Source organism: Glossina fuscipes, unplaced genomic scaffold, assembly GCF_014805625.2.
Source record: "Glossina fuscipes isolate IAEA_lab_2018 unplaced genomic scaffold, Yale_Gfus_2 2, whole genome shotgun sequence".
NCBI classification, from domain to species: Eukaryota; Metazoa; Arthropoda; class Insecta; order Diptera; family Glossinidae; genus Glossina; species Glossina fuscipes.
Window position 1 is genome coordinate 23,873,421 of NW_023998416.1, and position 22,643 is coordinate 23,896,063.

Here is a 22,643-nt window from a genome sequence, read left to right on the forward strand (position 1 = left end):
AACATTAATTTAGAACATCGATAAGTATACACTCACATATACACAGACATACACATATATAACAATGTTAATATGATACATTGAAATGTACGCCTGTTTACGTTTTACTTATGCAAAAGGCTCTAAACAGAAAGAATTACACACACAAAAACACATTTAGATTTACTGCACGTCAGGAGAGCTTCGATTGACTTTTCTTTTTGTTCTTTTTTATTTCAAATAAACTATTAAAAGAAATTTATAGAAAAAAGGAAGCGAAAGCATAAATCAATTAAAAAAAAAAAAAGAAAAGAAAGAAAGAAAAACTAAGGAAGGAAAAACAAACAAAAATATATATATGTTTTTGTGTTGTTTTTAGTGAAAGGTTTGAAACGAGAGAGAGGATAACGAATAAACTCGCATTACGTAATAATAATTCAAATAGAATTCTATGAGAGAATAAATATCTATTATTTTTATCATTATTATTATTATTGTTATTATTATTATTATTATTATTATTACTATTATTATTATTATCTTCTTTTTCTTTTTCTGTTTCTGTTTTAGTTTTCTTTTATATATATAAAACACCCAGCTCAAAATAGATTTGGTTTTATAGTTTTGGTTCTTGTTTACGTTTCGTATACAATACACTGAACAAAGTACAAAATAGTTATCAATGGTTTCATAAATAAATTAATTCTTAAAAATAAAGTAGAGTTTCATTTATTTTTACGGAAAAGAATGAATACATTAAAAGTAAACAAAAAAATAAACATATAAATAAATAAATAATACCTTCTTCTTAATAGTAAAGAAATTATTATCAAAATAATAATAATATATATATTATAGTTTTTCTTTTCAATGAGTACAAGCATTTAATTAATTAATAGCATTAAGAGAAAACTAATTAGATGGGATTATAGAATAAAAAAAACAAAAAAAAAAAAAAAAAAAAATTCGAAAGATGTTTAGCAATAAAATGGGAGAATTATATAAGGGCAAGATATAAATAATTGTTACTTAAACTCTTGGTAAAGGCTACAATTTTTTTTCTTTCACGCACACTAATTAATCAAATATTTAACCTAAGCCAAGAATTTATAATAATATTATTACTATATAGCTAACTATATGCAAAAAAAATTAAATTGAAAAAGAGTAAGGAAAAAATTTTGACTTACCCTGTTCAAATAGTGAAAGTATTAAAAAAAATTTTTTTCTTATGTGTTTCATATGTTTTCTTCTGAAAATTAAAAAAATAAAAGAAAAAAAAAAAAAAAAAAAAGTTTTGAAAACAATCTAAACCATTCCAGACCAACTTTCTAAGCGTAAGCATTTTTTGACAGTTAATCGGCACAGGCCAGCACGTAAGAATCGTGACTGCCAAGTCAGTGTTCGTGGCAGAGTTTTTTTCGGTCGTAGTTACAGCGAGCCCGCCGTCCGTAAAGACATAACACCTACTGACTAGGCGTACGCTCACTGGGCTGCACTCTCTCTTCATATCTTTTTCCCTTTCCCTGACTTCTTTCTGATGCTCAGCGTGTTATTCGTATAGGGGTTATCATCCCACTTTTGATCGGCGACATGCATTGGCAAAAATGATAAAGTAATGCGAACTATCTATGTACGCAACGATCAAATTCGATGATTTCGACGTTTCTCTACATAAAATACCAGTTTTCCATGCAGTATTATTGTCTTATTCACTGTATACGGATGCTAATCATGGAGAGCCCAAATTTTCATTTTCGACATTCATTACTATTTTTGTTGCATTTGCTACGAAAGCTCTTCATACTCTTCTAGAAGCTTATGGTGATGCTGCTCAATCATTTGTCAATTTTCGGCTTTGGTTTCGACGGCTTATAAATGATGATTTTGATATTAATGACAAAGAACAGCCTAGAGGACCAAACAAGCTCGAAAACGATGAATTGCAAGACTTATTGGACGAAAAACCAGCTTAAACTAGCAAAGAATCCTCGAACGGCTTTTAGACATTTACATGGAGGGGAAAGGCATGAAACTGTCATTGCAACATCGCGATTAGATTGTTTGCCAGGCAAAGAAAGAACAATTTTCTGTGGCTTGTTGTGGCTGGCGATAAAAAGTGTGTCTACTAAGACAATACCAAGCGCAAAGAGTCAAGAGTTGGTCAAGGGGAGCCATCCATATCGACACGGAAGCTGAGTTTTCATGGTCATAGAATTTTTCTGTGAATGTGACGAGGCGATGGGGGGGAGAGGGTATGTGTAAAACTCTTTCTGGAGATGTCTGCCGAAGTCAATTGACCCAAATGAACGATGAACGATCAGCAATAGCGGCTAAAAGATGCCAAGTCGTCCTCTTGCTTGGGAACGCTCGGTCACACGATGCAACAGTTATCAAGCATGCACTGTTGCAGCTCGAATGGGAAGTTCTGTGACACCCAGCTTAGTTGTTCAGATCGATTCAGTATGGCTCGGTTAGCACGCGGTTTAGAAAAGTTGAAGAAGGATCGATTGGATCGCTGCTAAATCAGTCACGTTCTTTTGACACGGTATTGCCATGTTGCCAGAAAGATGCAAAAAAAGTTGAACAAAATGATGGGAAATATTTCGATTAATATATAATATATAGCTGGTAATGTTTTTCAATAAATGCCTTTTCAAATAAAAGAATAATCAAAATACCTGCAAACACCTAATCAGATTATATTGTCTTACTCAATTTATCTTCGTTATTGCTTCCCTTTCTAGAGGCTTCATATGAGTTATGAAATGTCAATTAATATCCTTGAAATATTAACTTCCGATCAATTACATAATCTAAAACGATGAGTTCTTTTTTTTTATTCGAGCTTAAGGTAGATTGATCAATGGTTTAGAAGTCTTTCATATAGCTCTGGAATGGCTCAATAGTATTAAAAAGGAAAATAAAAGGCAAATAAATTAAAATTGAAAAGAAATTATAAAATATAAAAAAAAAAGGAAAAATCGAAGTAAATAGTTTAGATCGAAGCTCCGTGTCAACAATACAGCAATTTTAAAAGCAAAATTTATAATAAAAGACAATTTTGATTATAAAATAAATATATATAAAATTATTGAAATTTGATTCTATTTCAATGAATTATTTAATTTTATATTTAATACGTAATAGACTGCAAATAAATAATATAAAAAATTTATAAATTTATATATAGATTTGATCCAATACTATAATTTTCATTTCAATTTCTATTAATATAAACACAAAAATCTTAAATATTCCAATGTATCTCAATAGATAAATCGATCGAACACAGACAGATGATGAATGCAGTTAAAAGTTAAATAATTTTCTTAAAAAAAAAAAAAAAATTAAAATTTATATTAATTTAATTTTACTAATTAACAACAAACAGTACAAAAAATAAATTAAATGAAAATTAAATATAAACGAAAAAATAGATAACTTTTTCTTTTTTATTATTATTATTAAGAGTACACAACAATACACAAAAAGTCGAGTAGTATGGAAAATATTTTTCTTTTTTTTTTTTTTTTTTTAATATTTTAAACCAATAATAATACTTACGTGAAATTTTTGAGCAGAAAAATTTTTAAAAAAAACAAATTGTTTTCAATTTTGTTATTTTTTTTTTTTTTGGTTTTTTTTTTTTTTTTTTTGCAACCGCCGGATTGTTCAGATCGATTGGTTTTATAAATTTTCGTTGTTTTTTTTTCGATATACACAGAAAACAAATTAGAGAGAAAGTTATGTAGAATAATATGAGTAAAAAGAGAGGATTAAAATTTTTGAAAATTTTTCATTTCTGTAATAAAAATATTTTTGTATTGAATGCAAAAAAATTTAAAGAAAAGTGTAAAACGAACTAAAGATTTGTGAAAATTAGAAATTTTTTTTTTTTTTTTAATAAATATATAAAATATTATGTTATATATTTGTTGACTGTTCTAAGGAAATTATTTAAAAAGTAAATTAAGCTTAACATGCATAACTTAATATAAAAATTTCCGATCATTTTAAATAAATATTTTTTCCGTTGTCACGATAAAGAAACTTTTCATATCCACCATCGCCGAGTACTTTTACCAGTCATAGGGTTAGTACGATCGCCAATAAGCGATCATTTCTTTCAAAACATTTAAAAAATTTATATTTGAAGCACAGACATGTCGCGATATCTATATGTTTATTATGGAAGTTAATCGATGGGTCATATCGGAAATAGAAACAATTTTATCAAAAGCAACTACAATTATTATCACTTTGGTAGAAATGAGATGCCGTCATCAGTGAAAGAAGTTAAAGAGAAATAGATTTATATCCGAATTCTCTTGTTCTCTCTTTTGCCCTAATAGAGAAACATGCTCATTTAAAACGCACGCTCACTATAGGCTTAACATTTAAAATTAATTTTAAAATGAAGTGGAACTGGAATGTAGACAATTGACAACAATGTGCACTTAAGAGTTCATAAATTGAAATGTGAACTGCGTTGGCAGCCATCACGCTTAAATTAGATATATTATTCCATTAATGGCTCAATAAAGCAATGAATTTTCCAAAAAGAAAAGAAAGTAAGCAGTCAAGCTTGGATCGTAATAAATTTTTTCTAATCTAAAAATAAAATAGATCATCAACTTCGAATAGACGCAGTTCGCATGACTTTTGAAATTGGGAAGATAATTTTGTAGAGTATGTAAAGATGTTCGTGCATTCCGAGGAAAGAGTGGCTGGTAGCTAATGTCATCTACCGTTTGCAATCTAACTATGTCAACGTTTGACACAACCTTTTATACCTTTTTGTAGTTCGATTGGGCGCTTTCCAAATAACGCCTACGCCATTGCTCGGGCGGTCAGTCATAATATATCATTGAACAACATTTTTAAATTTCGACTTTATTCGCGAAAATAGCGTCCTTCAAGAGCGATAGGACTTTTTTAGCACTTCTCCGATATATCTCTGGAGTACGTCTTTGGGATTTGCAAACCAATACACTAAAAAGTAAGTGCAGTACTCACTTCGCAAAGCATTTTTGGATCCGAAAAATTTTATGCAAAGTAGGGCGCTTTTCGTTATCTTCAGAATGTGAGCAACGTCATTTTTCGGTTAAGGAGAATGGTTTTCAGGATTTTTTAATGTTTTCTGTCGCTATTTTATGCTTGGCAAAACTGGAATTGTTTAGGATATCCCGTAGGAATAACTTGAATCCCGATTTTTGACATGCCCCATGTCAAATATCTAAGGCAAAACTTTTCGACTATTTTTCTAAAATTTTTTGTGATTAATTTGCAATTTTTTCTTCTTCTTTCACAACTCAGCCGCCATTCTTACAAGTATAAGTGTGAATGACTAAAGCTAGTATCAGTTTACGGGCGAAGGATATAGCTTATGCGCAGAATCGACTTAAGAACAAGCACATGAAAAAGGAAGATTTGATTTAGAAGGCTAGCGACGATGGACATGCACATTAAATAACTTGTTTGTTGTATATATTTGCCATGTAAGTAACTGCACATAGGCATAGCTCACATTGAGGCGATGTTCAAAAGTATTGAGAGTTGTTAATACGTGGAGTCACGTCACCGCCTCCTTGTGGTCCAGAGTTGCCAGGGGACTTAAGTCTGCGAACGAATCGCAGGCCGCTGGAGTCGAATAATTAGAATTTCTGCCATAGGCTGCCACCGACATCAGATGACTTTAGATCGTAAACAATACTTTCGAGAAAAACAGCAGCTGGGTGACTAGGCTGCCGGGCCAAACTGATTTTATAACAAGAATTAATTGACAATATTTTATGTAAAGTTAGCGTCTTAGTAATAGAACAAGAAAGAAGTTTACACTTTCTTGCGTTACATTGCACTTCCAACTTGGAACTGGATGCCAAGACATCTGGCGTATGGTGAATATAAGAAGATTCAACTCGAATATGGGTTTCCTGCTCGATTTTTAAATAAAGATATATATATATATATATATATATATATATATATGTATATATGTATATATGTATATATATGTTTATATGTATGTATATGTTTCAATATATGTGTATTTTGTGATAAAATAAACGTGTATTGAAATACCATAAACAAAATGTTTAAAACATTCTCAGTCTTTAATTTAAGCTTAATTAATGTGTAGGTTTAATTAATTAATTATTTTTTTTTTAATTAAATAATTTTAAATATTGTTGTTAATGTGTAATAAATGTTTAGTTAATGTATTGGCGGTTAGGACGTAAAATGTTTTTCGATAAATTTTGTAAAAAATATTTTTTTTTTTATTGTATTTTATTAATTATATTATTATGATGCTTGTTTAGTGTCGGATTTTGATTTTGTTTGTGGTTTGATGTTAATTTCAATCGTAGTGGTGGCTATTGGATGACAAGGTGCAGAATATATATAATATTGGGAATATTCTAATTTTAAAGATTATTACTTCAAATTGTTTTGGTGCTTTAAAAAAGAGTTTTTTTTTTTCTTCATTTTCTAACTACGAAATGAGTTTTTTTTAAAATATATTTTGTATTGCTAAGTGAGGACAAGTGATACAAAAAAAAAAAGAAAAAAGAGGGGAGAGAAAAAAAATATTGTTTGCGAAAACAAATTAATAAATAAATCATAATTAGATAAATAATTAACAAATAAATTAATATAAAACCCAGAAAAAAGTGTAAGAAAACGAACCAAGGAACAAATTCTGCAAGGGAGTATATGACATCTATAGCTGCCATAACGCAGATATCGATAACCTAAACGGAACATTTTTGATACGGTACGGATTTTTATTGCTGTTTGGAATAAAAATTCGAAATTCCCTTTTGAAAATTTACTCAGCTTTTCATTTTTCTAATATTGAAATTAGAATAGAGTTTTAAATACTTCTTGAAGTTTTCTGATCTTTTTAGCTTTAATAAGCTATTCTTGGCGGAGAATGTTTACTTGTATCTCATGCAATTTAATTCACGCATTATAAGCGCAAACTTCCTGCCTTCAATTTTCCAATTTTTAATAACACACAAGACCTAGGTGAAGCAACTTTATATTTTGTATGCTGGTTTCAGGTTTTTTCGATTTTATCTCTTTCTAAAAATATCAAATTATAAGGAGTTCACTATGCCTCGAAAGAATGATTAGCAAGGAAAACAAGTAAGAACTTTTTAGTCGAGTACCCAAAAAAAAAAAAAGGACTTACATGTTCAGTAAGACTAATGCCTTTGTCAATTTACAATTATGTAGCAATTTTCACCATAAAATATTGAAAAACAGTTTTTTTTGCTACGTAAAGATTCAGTTTTCTTATGAATCGTTATATGAGAAGGATTCAAAAAATTGATCCAGCCAAACCAAATTTTTCATACCAATGTCGGGATACTATTACTTAGTGAGCTTTGTTGACAAAGTTTGAAAATTGCAATATAACGAGTGTTCAAAATAAGGAGTTGTATGAGGAGTGGTCGACAAAGTGGACTGATACGAACCATTTTCAATAGCGTTCGTCTTTAGGTTAAAGCATGTCATTGCACCATTGCAAATATCATCAAAATATTTTAAAGATTCCGATCTGTAGGCTGAATACATGGGCACACATCAAATGGACGGAGGGACACACAAGCCTAGAACAATTTTCTGACTCGAAGCTCTTCTCGATGTTACGTATGCCCGGAGAAATTTTATACAACCCTTTAATCATAAAGCAGGGTAGGGTAGAAAAAGTCGTTAGGCAATCTTAATCATGGATAAAAAATTTCAAAGACAAAATGAAGTCAGTCATCCGTTATGAAAGGAAGATTAGTCTCTTGGTATACATTTGCTTAATGCAAACAACTCCGTTTGTACGAAATCTCACTTTGCTTACGCTTGCATTAAATCGGCGATCCTTTTCACAGTTGCAAACGCACTAAATAAAAACGTAATTTTTATTTTATTCTTGGTTTTCAAAAGTTAGTAAAGATAAGAAATAATAAGCAAATTAGGAAAAAAGAAGAGAAAGAGATAATAATAAAAAAGGATTAATAGCAGAGTATAAGTGAAAAGAAAATTATTTCCTTCATACTCTAATATTGTAGCCTAAATATTCGTTATCTTAAAATTGTTTCAATTGTTTTCTTAAAATCAAAGGGACAATAAAAGAAGCTATATTTATCATATAATGAAGTTTATTTATTCACCACCTAAGGTTAAAATTTTACTCATTTTTCTAATTTTCGGGAATATTTTCTTTTTATTTTCCTTTTGCTAAATTTAAGCCTAAACACATCAGACCCAAGACAAGTTTGAGACGAGAATTACATGTATAGGTAGTCGTTAGCCGATCGCGTTCTGAATGAGCCGACAGACGAGGGCTTGGCAAGACTCTGACAGAAATAGAGTGATGCACGACTAGATGGAGTTATCGAAAATGCATAATCGGATGGATAGAGAAGTAAAGGATAGACCTTCGATAATATTTAATTGTATTAGAGGTGGTAGAGGGGAAGAATAGGGCTTCTTGGATTCGAGTTTTACTTCATCCTTTGTACTGCTTACTACTTTTTACTGCTGGTTACTGTCAACGTAACCCATCAATAGAAACCATCATACATAAATTGCTATAACATGTCTCTTATATTATCGTGCTCACGGACTTGTTCGAATATTGCTTTCATTTATGTCATATATTGTCATCAGTTTTTATCAACTAAGGTTTAGAAAGGGTTTATATCCGCAGTACGCCTATAGAGTTGCGCAAAAGGAAATTGTAACGTACGTACCTATTTTCAAAGTTAGAAATGTCTAAAGGTTTTACCATTCTCTGGTGATCGGTATTTCAATGCTTAGCGATGTTATTCCAACTATTGTTGTCGTGTTCTCCTAGAAAGTGGTTGTGCGCTTAGACTAAAGATTTGATTACTTTCACTTTTGGAATGAAAGCAACTGAGCCATTTTCCATCCTTGTGTCTTACTCTAGGGTTTGGTCAAAAAGGCAGAAATTTATTGAGCAGCCTTCTGCCATATGTTAGTCACATAGCAATTCTTAAAGCAAGAAATCTCTAACGCTTTCTATATATTCGGTTTCTTTTCAAATAATATTGGACTACTGATATACTGATTCTATAGGCAAAAGGATAGGCAATATATCTTGGATGAAGAAAGAAGTTTCCAGAAAAATAAATTCTAAGATTAAAGTTTTAAAGTGCCGCCATCGAAGGCCATTAGCTTTGTTGAAGACTTGTGGTTTGAATCCACGACCATTCAATTATTCGTCGAGACAGATTGCCTGCCTTTTCGAACACTCAAGCGAGTAGACCTTATTTTAGACAGGACATAATAAGTAAAGTTTGACGCTTTTATTACAAATACTTTTTCCAAATAGAACAGAAAAAGTAAATCTTCAGGGTTTTACTAGAAATATTTTTTTTTAGACAATGCCAGGCTTTTTCGACAAATATTTTCTCCAAACAGAACAGAACCAGTAGGGCTTTTTAATTAAGTTAATCAAGATAACTGTGAGTGCAAACCGAGTAAGATTTCTAACAGAAGTAATAGAAGAACGGTTTGGTAAACTCAGCTTAATACGACTCAAAATTTTGAAAGCCTTAGGTAACTAGATGTGTGGTCAATTTTCAATTAATTTTCATCTTCAGGTGGTGGATATAGAAAAAATGAAAATCAAGTTATATTTAATTTATGTAATAAAAATAATTTTCAAACACACATGCAGTTAAATGTGTGCCGATATATCTTATTTTAAAATACAAATATTTAACTACAGTATTAGTAATGCGAGAAAAAATTTCGACAGGCAATGAAACGAAATAAAAGAAATTATGTAAATAAATAAAAAAATTAAAAATCAAGATAATGAATTAATAAAAAATGTAAAAATCTTTAGTGTTCATTTTAGAGTTAGTTTTGCAAATATAGTTTTCATTTACCTTCTAAAAGGTGGAAAAAAGCAAAGGTTTTTTTTTTTATTATTTTTCATTGTTTTTTTTTGTTTTTTTTTTTTTGTTAAGGAAATCAGAAAAGAAAAATAGTTTATTGTTTAAGTTTTTTGGCTTTTGTGGTGAGAAAAAGTTGAAATTCAAAAAGGAAGAGTATATATAAAGTGTAAGATAAAAGGTGTTTGCTGTTAGAATGCTTTCAATAAAGTAAGTAAATTTTTTTTTGGAAAAATAGTTGTTGCTTTTCTCAATATTAACAATCAACAACATTTTGAACTGGGTGTATAAGAAAGAGTAGTTTTTACTTATGTTATGTAATTGTTGTCCTTGCAATGATAACTGTTAACTGTTGTTTTCGTTGTTGTTGCTGTTGTTGCTTATAATTTTTTTTTTTTTTTTTTTTTTTTTTTTTTTTTATATAAAAAACATTTTTTTTTTTTTTTTTTTTTTTATAATTTTTTTTTTAATAAATTTTATTATTTAATTTATGTTTTTATATTTAGATAGAATTGTTTTTTTCAGACACAACACGTGATGTTTTTCTTTTTTCAATTTTATTTTATATATTGAAAATACTTAAGTTTTGTTTTTCTTTTGCTTTAGTGTTAGAAAAGTGTGCGAACTTTCGGAACTTAATCAGAAACTTAACAGACAGCGTAAAAGGTTTAGAGTTAGAAAATAATATAAAATAAAGTGTTGCTTCATTTTTAAAAAATTATAAAAATTACTTAAGAGACACTTACCTGACCTCCTTCTCCTTCGACACTAACTAAATCACGCCATTCTTCGATAGTTTGCGCCAAATCAACAGTGCAAAGGGGTACTTTAACTTCACCGATTTGATCGTGCTTAGAGAATCGATCAAAATCGAATATGGCAAATACCAAAGTCTTATTCATGGCATCGGCATAGGGTAGACTCTAAAATTAAGTTTGAATCTGTTATTATAGAAATAACAAAATTATAATGTCTTAAAGGCGTACATTTAAGTCTGAAATTAAGATTGAATCTGTTTTCTATGTAGGGCTCCAGTTCTATGCGAAGTGGTCGAAAAAGCGGTGCGATTCGAACCAATATCAAATTTCATTCAAATATCCCGGAAATTGTAGCCTGTAATGGATAAACGCAAGAAAACAGACTGACGGACAGACAATCTTAAATCGATTCAGAAAATGATTCTGAATCTATCGGTATAAGAAAAGGTGGAACCGTCTAATGCTCTTCCTGGTCTTGCATACATCTACACGAAATTAATATACTCTTGGTGTAGGATATAAAAAGTAAGGTTAAGCTTCTTTTTAACTTCATATAAGTCGCCTGATCAGGACAATCTAGAATTGAAGCTGTGAAGGATGTTGATAAACATTTACAATCAACCCTCTATACGAGTTGTACGTCTTTTCAGATTTAATCTGCCCATCCAGCCATTTATGAGCCACCAGCGTACGAGTGCAATGACAGGAGGCAAACCGTCAGGCAGATGAATTAATCGACAAACGAACGGACACATAGTTTAATAGACCGATACACGTTCATAAATGAGCTCAGATTCTAAAACTAAGGTATGTAATGTGGCTGCAATAAAAAAGTTTTTTTTATTTTTTTTTATCCTTTTTTTTATAAGTTTACCTTAAATGTAAAAGTTTCATTGAAGACAGGACTCAAGGTTTTGCGGTGAACTTTTGTTTCGTATTTCTTTTTCTTATCGGGCAGTAGATACACCTTCACATATGGATCTGAGGTGCCACCCATATCCAAAGCTGGCAATTCTTCGGCTTGTATAACTGTTACCGACAAACTGTTGGCATTGAAATCATATTCAAGCTAATCGATATATATTATCATAGTAAAAGTATGAAAGGGCCATAGAGAAAAAAATATAAAAATAAAAAAACAAAATTGAGAGGCATTCCCCATGGACCCATTTAGTCCGTCATAGCAGCATAAAAGTAGGAATTTTGAAAGGAAAAGTAGTAAAAAATTGATTAAAAAGATGTTACGGTTTAAAGTAAACACAAAAATGATCGATAGATGTAAAGGTGCTTGAATTTTGTACAAGAAAAAAAAAAAAAAAAAAAAAAACTGAACAACTACTTTAAAGTCTAGCCAACTATTTATTTAAAAGTTCCGATTATTTTCTTAATGAGTTTCCGTTTTAATATTATAACGTTATGATACAAGTAAAACATTTTACCCTTTTTCTATGTTCATTAACAATTATAACCTTCAATATTCTAAAATCATCTTTGCATCTTTTTGATTCTCATATATCCCGTGTCTATGTTATATGGGGCTTTAATAATTTCAACTGGTTTAACTCACCTTAAAATTTAAACGTCCCAATTTCTGTTCACTCTGCTTATCTTCTTCGTCGCCTTCTTCAGCGTTTTCAGTTAATTCCTCCATATCAGGCTGAACCTATGACATACCAGAACCCAATAACTACTTAGATTTGATAGAGCGGTTGATACTTACTTTCTCTTTATACGCTGATCCTAATAATTGTACTGATTTCATATCAACACCCTTTTTACCCTTACCATCTTTGGTTCGACGTTTCTTTAAAAATCGCCGCACACAAAAGAATATTATACCGAAAACGACTAGGAATACCAATATGATAATGGCTACCACACCCCAAGTTGGTATGCCGGTTTTTTCGGCTATAACACCGGCCACACGTTCGCCGGAATGTTCGATCTTTTTTAAAACAGAGGTGGCGGTAGTAGTCTCTTCTATTAAAAAGAAAAGAATGCCGGGCTTTTTTTTTTGCTTTTGTGTTTCCAAAAAAATTTAATTTTCTCATTGCAAAGAGTGAACTTACCTTCGGCTTCTGTTGTACCAGATGTGGCCGTTGTTGTTTCGGCATTGGTTATAATTTTTTGTTCTTCAGCAGTATGATGTTTATTTTCACGGAATACTGAATGTGGTGTGACTTCCGCTTCTACTTCGGCTTTCTGTTCGGCTGCCTCCATATCTGGCGTCGCCGACCCCGATTCGGGTGTCTCGTTAACCCCTCCTTCTCTCTTCTCTGCGTTTGGAGGCATTTTGGTTACGACGGAGGATTACTGAAATATTAAACCAATCCAAACAATTATTCCTTCCCGCAAAATGGTGAGCATTTTCACTTTCTCTAATCCAAAACTATGACGATACGTACATTGATATGATCGTTATGTATAGTACTTAATAAGAAAAATTCACAAAGTATTTTGCAAAAGTTCAATTTTATTTTTCAACTTCACTTTTCTTTTGTCGTGATGCGTCGGCATCAACAAATGTCCACACTATGTGATTTGTCGATCAATTTAAAATGTAATGGTTATCTGTTTTACAGCGAGTTATTTATTCCATGCGAAACGCGGAAAGCCAGCAGCAACAACTTCGATGTCTTCGAATAGATAATAGACGTCGGGGGCCTGTAGAAAGCAATAATTGTTGAAGCAGTTCGTATAATTTTGCTTGTAGGGACGCGAATGCTTTTTCATAAAGCCACCCGGCATACATGGTGCGTAGAGCTTGTTTATGTCCAAAATATTAAACACAAACGGTCGCAAGTAACTCACGCATTTTGAATTTCAAGTTTAATCATAAATTTTCGTATACATAAGATTCACCTACAGCTACCTATGAAAGCACAACACGTTGGTAGGCTTAATCAGAAAAAAAACACTTCAGGAATGCAAATGATAACGTTCACCTCCCGTTTACCGAGACAAGGTTGACTAAAGTCTTGCAGAGACTGTATTAAGCTGAAGTACCTTGGGAATGCTTGCAAACCTTCCCCTCCGGGCAAAGCGAGGCCTACTGAATGACCCTGCATCTATGGTAATTGCAGCTACCACGATAGTCCCCGAATCCCGCGTTTATTAACCCTGTTGAAGTCACAGATTGGGCTTCCTGACCCGCTGCCGCCACGTTAAAAAATTCCTCTTGAAGTTTGTAAAGACCCAATGTTATGAAGACAGCATTGCGAGCATCTGTTACTTACTATCTTTTAATGACCCGCTGTAATGATCTATATGTGGATAGGGCTTCGCGTACCAAGAATTGATCGAATCAACGAAGCGGACAAGTGTCATACTTTAGTGCGGCACTTAACCGCGAATGTTCGGTGCTGCTAGCTACCTCATACGGCAACAAGTCAATTTAAGACACAGCTTACGATTTAATCGACGAAAGAATAAAGTTCTGGAAAAGTGAACATTGTGGGAGTTGTTGTTGCAGAAACCCCATTAATTCTCTTTAGAAACTACAAACAAACTCCAAAAGTAGTATAATGCAGTAGGTTTAATTCATTTTCATCATTAATTTCTTAAGTGGCGTCTCTCCGTCACATGGATGACGTTATATTTGCTTTGCAGAAATAATGTAATAAGACGAGTTTGATGTCATGATCAAAAGTGTCGTAAAATTTCAAAAATTCTTACGAAATTATCATGTTTCTCATGGTCTTTTCAAAATGAAAACCTATGGCTAGTTTAACTAATTTAAATGGAGCCATACAAGTACAGTTGTTGTTGTTGTATGCCTCATACAAAATCCACCCTGTTGTTTTGGATGACAGAACAGTGAGAATAAGTGAGATAATTGAAATGCATACATAGAACGTTTTACGTACACAGTTGTATATGAAAACAATTTAAAATCGACATAGTGTCCGATTGAAACTGTTTTTTTTTTCCGCAAACTCATTCAAAATCCATTACTGGCCATCTCAGTTTAATAACCCTTCACATTTGAACGGACAGTTTTCCATTAGTATCTAAAGGGAAGCATGTTGCCTATCATTTTGTGCGCAATTTAAAAAAAAGAAGGAAATAAACTTGAATCGTATTGAGTATTATTGGTCTCCCCTTAGAAATTGGAAAAAAGAAATAAGAAATAGCGGCTGCTTATGACGAAATAAATCGTATTTTCGCCAAGAAACATCATAAGTGTATTGACATATAAATTATCCAATATTGGTCCTAAACGACCCTTATGCAAAGTGCAGATGTAGCCTTTTTAGGTCGAAAAAGCATTTGGAGTAGAAAACGCTTGAACAGATCATCGCCTATGCATAATCGCAACATCGTAATACGTATGTCGCTTTCAAGCAACAACAAAACAAGTCGGTAACAATTCATGTTGTAAGGAAAACACTATTACCTTCAAACTTCAAATTATGTAAATTTGTAAGCAAATGCTTGCTAAGGCTTAAATGAAAAAAGTTCCTGATAAGAATTTTTGCGTGCGGTAAAAATAATTGGTTGACAAAATAATAAAAGTAACACTCATCGTTCTTCCACAATAGCGAATATAAATCAAAATTGAATTACAGGAAAGAGGTGTATTTGGAAAAAAATTAGAGACTGATTGACGTCTAGCAAAAGCATCAGTGCATGTCACACACAATTCCATTGTAAAAAAAATCAAATTGAATGTTGTTGGGTCGTTTAATTTGATTATAAGAATGATTCACAAAGTAAGTCAAGTTTCTATTAAAAGAAATAAAAATATTATAGTCGACAGGGTTAACACTTTGGACTCGAAGTTTTTTTTCATTCGTATTACAATCCGCGAGCCGCGATCGTCATTTGTCATTAACAGCGAAACACCCGAATACTAGTTTTTATGATTTGTTATTGTTTTTATGTTAAGAATTGCAAATTATTTACAATGTCTCCGCTCCAGAACCCTCGAATCCAAAGCGTTAAATAATGTTTCGTCTAACACAATTCATTCGTCATTTATTTTCGCGATAAAATATAAACAATTCCACATGTACGTATGCTGTTCGTAGGAGCTACATGTACAAGTATTAAAAACAAGATTACTTTGCCACATAAACGTTTACTACTCCGGGGAGTTCTTTATAAAACAGATCAGTTAGTTTCTCTCACACTTTACTTTTCTCAGGTACCCTTTTATGCGACGCGGTTCAAATCCGTCTCCAATTTGCCCCACCAATTAATCACGCCGAAATACTTTTGGAATCTTGTCATTTTTTTTATAAGATCTTATATTGGGAGTCATTGAAGAAATTGTTTCGATTTTCAAAATCGTTCATCTGCAGAGCACCAATTATTTGATATATTGTGACCTGAATGCTGAATAGAAAATTATATAGAGAGAGATTTCAGACTGTTAAGAAAGACAGACAGGGTTAAATGGATTGAATAAACAAGTAAGAATGCTATAGCGGAGCAATGCCGACCATTCTACGCCACTGCGCCTAACAGAGTTCACAAATTTTCATAATAATATATTTTTATGCGAATGTATAATGTTTAGGAAAATCCTCACATTGGAGTGCTGGTCGGTGATTTTATTATTTCCAAGTTATTTCCGTTGTAACAAACCACAAATTAGACTTTGTCGCCGTGGAAGGGCTCGCTTTCATGAGTACCCTTATGGTTTGGTGAGGTTAAAAATGTAGGCCTACGTGATACAAATTCCCTATGGTCGATGAAGAACTAGCTTTCATCATATCCTCATTATAATCCTGATATAGATTGCTATCCAAATTTAGCAAGGATAACTTGTATGCAAAGTTATATTGTGAACGAGTTTTCATCAATAAGCATTGAAAATTATGCCTTCTTATCATATAAAGATTCAGTTTTCGTAGGACGGTTAGATGGAGAGAGTTTTGTAAAAATGCCCCATCCGATCCAATTCACACAAATTCAGAATGCCGAAGTACTATCGGTAAGCGATTTTTGTCGCGAAATTTCTACATTTCGTTTTCATACGACAACTTACGAAAACAAAGTAATATATTTATATGGCGTGTGTTTGAAAAAGTGGGCCGATCTGAAACTAAAGCGCAGCAAATTTCTTTCAAATATCCCGTTATTGCGACCTGCAGTTTGAATAGACAGATACTAGATGGGCAGGCAGACAAGCTTAAATCGACTGAGAAAATGATTCTGAATTGTTCGGTATAATAAGAGGTGGGTCTCAGTCAGGTCATTCTAGGTATTACATGCCACTGCACAAAGAGGATATACCCTGTAATACAAGTTATGTTTCTTTCACATGTGAAATAAAAAAAAAATTTTTTATACACGCGTCATATTTTCTTACTAATAGTCGTACAAATGTTAATCTCAAGCTGTGGAAATATTATGTAAGTATGCATTTTATCAGTTTTCCACTTCATATAACACTTCTAGTACACTTAACTGTGTGCTTCAATTGGGCAGGCATTGATGTATATTCACAATGCGGTAAAGATATATTAAGTTTGTACAGCTGTAGGAAAACTCAAAGAAACAAGGATTTGCGGTAGATTTGTCCTTAATTATACGAATTGGATCAAAAAGCGTTTTTTGAAGAAATAAACATCTGTCCGTCCGTTTTTTTTTTGCTTATGTGCAAGTTTACGGTTTGTCTATGTATTTTTCTAGCCCTTTCAGTGGGTGAAAATTAGTACTTACCACATTGAACTCGAGAAGTTGAGATATAAAAATCTTTCGAACCTCATTCTCATAAACGTACTTAATTCCTGGCATTCTATCATGAGATATGTTTATATAAAGAAATAAGTGTACGTGACAGAAATAGAGAAAGAATGATACGAAAAATTAACTTTACTGAGTTTGGATCAAGTTGATTCACACTTGCGTCTCTCTCGAAGAAAAATTCGCACAGAAAGTCATATTTTAACTGAGATCAAGATATATTTATAACGAAAATCGGTTAAAAACGATTTATTAGGCGACTTGGAGTAGGGCACTTCACCATCTAGTAAGCCCTATACCACAATGTTTTCATTTGCTTATTTTAATTAATTTTCTGCTATCTCATTCCATTTAAGTACGTTTTGAATGTCACTTTGAATTGTTTTTATTTTATAATTTCTCTGCAATCACTTTTTAAAACCTTTTTATTATAGGTAAATTATGTTGAAGAAATGACGGAAAATTGATTCAATTGAGCTAAAGTCAGTTGGACCTATATTTAGACTGCATCGAAAAATGTTTTGATCGATTAAGAATATGAGGCTAAAAAATGGGTACAATCTGTTGACAGAGATCCCTGCAATGCAAAAGAAATTAGAACATGCTACGAGAATATATTTAACTTTTCATTTATAACTTTCGATCCCGTGAATATATTTGTGAAAAATTGCCAACTAAATATTTGCCAGAACGACTTCCATGTTCGGTGCAAAACTTGTTCTGTTCGCTTTACTAACCGTTTCATAATTAATGACAGAATTGAAATTTCAATATATTTCCCGTATATTGGCGACGTGATAGCAAATTGAGTGGAACAGTTTTTGACTAAATATAAAAGTGAGTTCAGCGAAAATTTGGGTCATAGGATTTCAAAAATATTTTGGAGAGAATGAACAGATTTTTGGTGAAGTCCGAAAAAGTTTTATTTTCTTCTCAACTATGGGCGTGTCAGTGAGCAGATCATGCCCATTTTTTGAACTCATAGTCCTAACTAATCAGGACGCGTTTGTCCTAAATTTGGGCTTTCTCCCTTCATTTTTGTGATTGCGACGATCTACAAAATTTAGATGTAATGAATCGATTGGTTCACGGGCTATACGGCATGTAACTCTGTCTCGTCAAGATTAGATGTTCTTTGAAGCAATAATTTCCACTTCAAGCCATGAAAAATTCTGTAACGTTGTTTAATTATGGAAATGCCTTACACAGGAAAAAACACTGTTACTTATTCACTAAACCATTGAAATGGGACTGAATCTCATCTGGGAAGATAGTTTGCTTAAAGATATCAAGAGATCAAGCGCAATAGGAGAATGGTTGTTTCGAGAAAAAATTTGACTGATTTCTAGACTGACTCCAACTGACAAGAACAGAAAGACTGATTAAATATTGTGTGAGGAAAAAGTCATACCGTCTTTCCTGAAACACGATTTAGATGCTATTAAGGATAAATTCTCCGTAAATTTATGAAAACATTTTTTTTAATATTTAGTGCACGTAATAACCTCGCCGAATATTACTTTTCTTCCATTCAAAAAATAATTGTTGCAAAAACACTGTTTATGCGCTACACACACTTGTGCGGGAGTGGGAGAACGAGTGGAAATACAACTATTTTTTATTACAACTATCCAAGCCTGTCTGTTCGTCCGTCTATCCCTGTAATTTAATGTTCAAGGTCGCCATTATTGGGATATTTTGATGAAGTTTGGTACACTGCTATAAGTTGACACAAGAACCACCGCTATTGAAAATTGTTCGAATCGGTGCACCTTAGCCGAAAAACTTCGCAATTTCCAAAATTTTTCGCCAAAACTCGCTGAGTAATAAAACTTGGACATTCGAAATTATTACGAAATATTTAGTTTGGTTAGGGGAACTTTTTTCTCATTGAACCTTTCCTTCGAAAACTAAGTCTTTATATAGTAAAAAATAATCATTTTTAATACTCCATAGTGAAGATTAGTTCATAAGAGTGAATTGACTTGGAAATCGATCTTACCGAATTTGCAATCCGTATGGTTTGCTTTTTTGGTACCGCCACATAAAAGGATTCTCAGAAAAAGGAAATCTTTACATGCCAAAAAGGCATAATTGTTAATGTTTTATGATGAAAATTTGTTCACGGTAGTAATTCGGCATCAAAATTAAGTTGGCCAAATTTGAAACACGTGGATCTATTGCCTCATGTAGAATTTCTCATGAATGGTAAGCTCTTCAGAAAAAGATTTAATTTTTAATATTTCATAATGAAAACTGGTGCATAAACCATCACAATAGTTACCAATACAGAATTTGGATTAGATAGGTCTATATTTCAGAGCCCAACTGGAGATATCGTGAAATACAGGGAATGCAAACTTAATCCTAGCTTTTAAGGCGGAAACTGAAAAATAATAAAATGTTTCGAAAGTAAATTAAGTTTGCGAAATTTCGACCATGTCATGATGTTGTGGTCATTCTCCAATATGCGAGCTTCTATGAAACGGATGCCTATGCATGAAGAAAATGTTTAATCTTCAGTGCGTTATCAACAAAACGAGTGAATAACTGTACCAAGCGAAGTGGTGTAGGGTATCTACCAGTCGGCCTTGGCCACCTATAAAGTTCTTACTTCGTTTAGGCTGTCGCAATGTCCTTAGCTATTAGTAATTCAAAATTTTAATAAATATTTGCTACTACGGTCAGTTATGAAATGTTATTACAGTTGAAATTGCAAATAAATGAATAAAATTCACGAAATGACAATATTTCGCTTAACCCCAAATCTAAAAATCGCGTTAATGTCTTCCCCTCCGAGGCTCTTAAGGTGTCAGTGAATGCAAGCCACAATTTCCGGCTTAATCTTGATAATTAAAAGCTTTAAGGTGAATAATTAAATAGACTTTATCTACTTTTTCAAGTATCTTTCGTATTTGTCTTACCGTCGTTCCTAAATATCATCTTCTACACACAAATACGCTCAGTCAGTGACCGTTGTTTACATGAATGATATTTTGCGTGGTCGTTTAAACAAATGTTGTTTGTAGTATTGTGCAATTCCATATTAATAGTTCACATGCATATTCTAAACCGTAGGTGTTGTAGCGGCTTAAGTATCTTTTTGTTTTACACTTGTATGTGTTTCAGTTAAGTGGTGCTTTTATATCTAAGTTCGTTCATTCAAATAAGTTTTCTTCTTTCTTTTTTTGCGTTGTACCGACATTTACATGATGCTGTGAGAATGTTGAGGTTGGAACGTGTACTTCCAGTTAAATCTATCCATTCAAGCGAAGATTTTGTTTTTTTATTATTATATGAAGTTTTTCCGGTACGCAACAGAATGATTAGCTAATTGTTTACTTTAACTGAGCAAAATGTACTGAGTTTGCCGACGTCCAATAAACTCGACGGTAATTTTTACGTTTGGTTTTTTTGCTGTCGACATCGACTAGCGAGAATGTATACGATTTTGGTCAGTGTCGAATGGAAATACATTCGACGGTAAAATTGGTATCGAAAAACATATTCAAAGGAAAAATACCGGGAAATGTCAGTGCAAAATGCACAGATTTAGTACAATTAATGGATATAAAGTCTACGTAACTCTATTTATGACAGGAACTCCAAAATATATCGAAAAATAATAGATAATCTGACAATGTTATTACTGTTATTCTTAATAATCTAGCCAGAGAAATAAATTTTAAGACAAAGGTCTTAAAACACTAGGCATCTAAGGCTGTCGGCTTTATCGAAAACTCTACCGCACTTGAGATTTGAAGCCAAGATCACTGAGTTCTTAGTTGAGACGCTTTACCTATTTGGCCACTCGAACAGATAAATTGACAATAATTGTTATTTGGCTTATTTATTTACTTTCTTCGCCTTCTTCTTTGCATTTTCTTGCATTGAAATCGCAATTCGCAAGCCAATGATATTAAAAATAAAAAGCGTCATTCGACTCAGCAGCAGTCGATTCATATAACCTCATCAAGCGACAGTGTTAAAAAAATGGGACGACAGCCATAAATGGTGCCCTGGCTATTGAGAGGTAAGCGAGAGAAGTAAGAGGAATAATCTCGACGTTTCTACGCTGACTTTGTAAATTGCATCAAATGTTCTACATATATATATATATATATGTATGTATCTATTGCAAATTATGATTTAGAACTGATTGTTTCAAGCTGCAATCCATTACAAATCGTATTTACCGGCCCTGTTGTGGTAAGATTACTTCTCTTTTCAAAGTGAACTAATGCATCGCATCAGCTGAGATTATTTCATCCTTCTGCATAAAGCTGTGTGCTGCTGACAGACTACTTAGATGCAGATGATCCTCGAGTTAAAATTGTGCAGTTTTTCAAAAGAAAGCTTATGTTACGATAGGAAGTCCTTCTTAATTGTAATGAAAAAGGTGCCGCATTACGCATTACGCGTATTCCGGAGGAGAAAATGGTAATCAAAAAATGAAGCTTTCAGAATTATGATGAAAAATATGCTCACATTACAAGAATCTTAGAGGAAAAAATCATAACTCAAGCCAAGCGTACGATTAACTTTGTTTCACTAACCTTAAGCTTTCCTTATGGGGGATTACTCAATGTGCTATCAGTTGATGAAATTACGCAAATCAATAATCAACTACTGTATGACAAGAGACTTGATAAAATGACTTTACAATATGAACATTGTTCCGTTGAAAGCGCTGAGCTGTTGCTATTATCAAAGAAGCATTAATTGATGACGTATATCAGAACATTGGTCTTGACATTATTAAGTCTCGTTCTAATAAAAAGAATCTCTCTGAACGTATTACTATTTAATAGTTCACTTATTTAATAATTGATAAACAAGTGTTTCATAATATCACAAAAGGTTTTTTAATATAGACACAAAGTTCTTAATGCATTAAGGAGGAAAGTAATTTTATTGAGAATGCAAAAGAATGACAAGAAATGTTTTTAATAAGAAAATGCGTCTTTCAAAGTCAACGCTCCACAAGTTGTGGATATATTAACCATGTCACTTTGTTTGATTTACAAGATATCTTATAAAGTCTTTATCGGGTCCGCTTTATACGTATTAGTTGACAAAATCGCATTTTCAAAAATAACGCTAGATATCTGACACTTAAACAACTATCCTGGATTGAATTCGTTTCTAAATTAACAGTCAACATAATTTGTACCAATTAGAATACTTCACTTTACAAGATATCTATCTATAAACATCTAATAAAAATAACAAATGAAAATATTATAGGGAGTCACAGTGCATCGTTAAATATCTTATCCTATGGTTA

At 32.3% G+C, this 22,643-nt stretch overlaps 1 protein-coding gene across 5 annotated transcripts in view; it reads right to left on the minus strand.

Annotated features, from left to right (window-relative positions):
* The window catches only part of LOC119633112 (synaptotagmin 1), a 46,810-nt gene that overhangs the window by 14,231 nt on the left and 9,936 nt on the right, over positions 1 to 22,643 (minus strand). For 3 of the 5 annotated variants that reach the window (XM_038026362.1, XM_038026360.1, XM_038026359.1), the window contains exons 2-6: positions 12,733 to 12,976; positions 12,384 to 12,643; positions 12,231 to 12,326; positions 11,538 to 11,732; positions 10,652 to 10,828 (exon numbers count right to left, since the gene is read on the minus strand). In XM_038026362.1, the coding sequence (XP_037882290.1) occupies positions 10,652 to 10,828; positions 11,538 to 11,732; positions 12,231 to 12,326; positions 12,384 to 12,643; positions 12,733 to 12,955 (951 nt within the window). In that variant the 5' untranslated portion in view covers positions 12,956 to 12,976. The remainder of the gene's footprint in view (positions 1 to 10,651; positions 10,829 to 11,537; positions 11,733 to 12,230; positions 12,327 to 12,383; positions 12,644 to 12,732; positions 12,977 to 22,643) is intronic. The other 2 variants (XM_038026363.1, XM_038026361.1) reach the window with 1 other exon arrangement.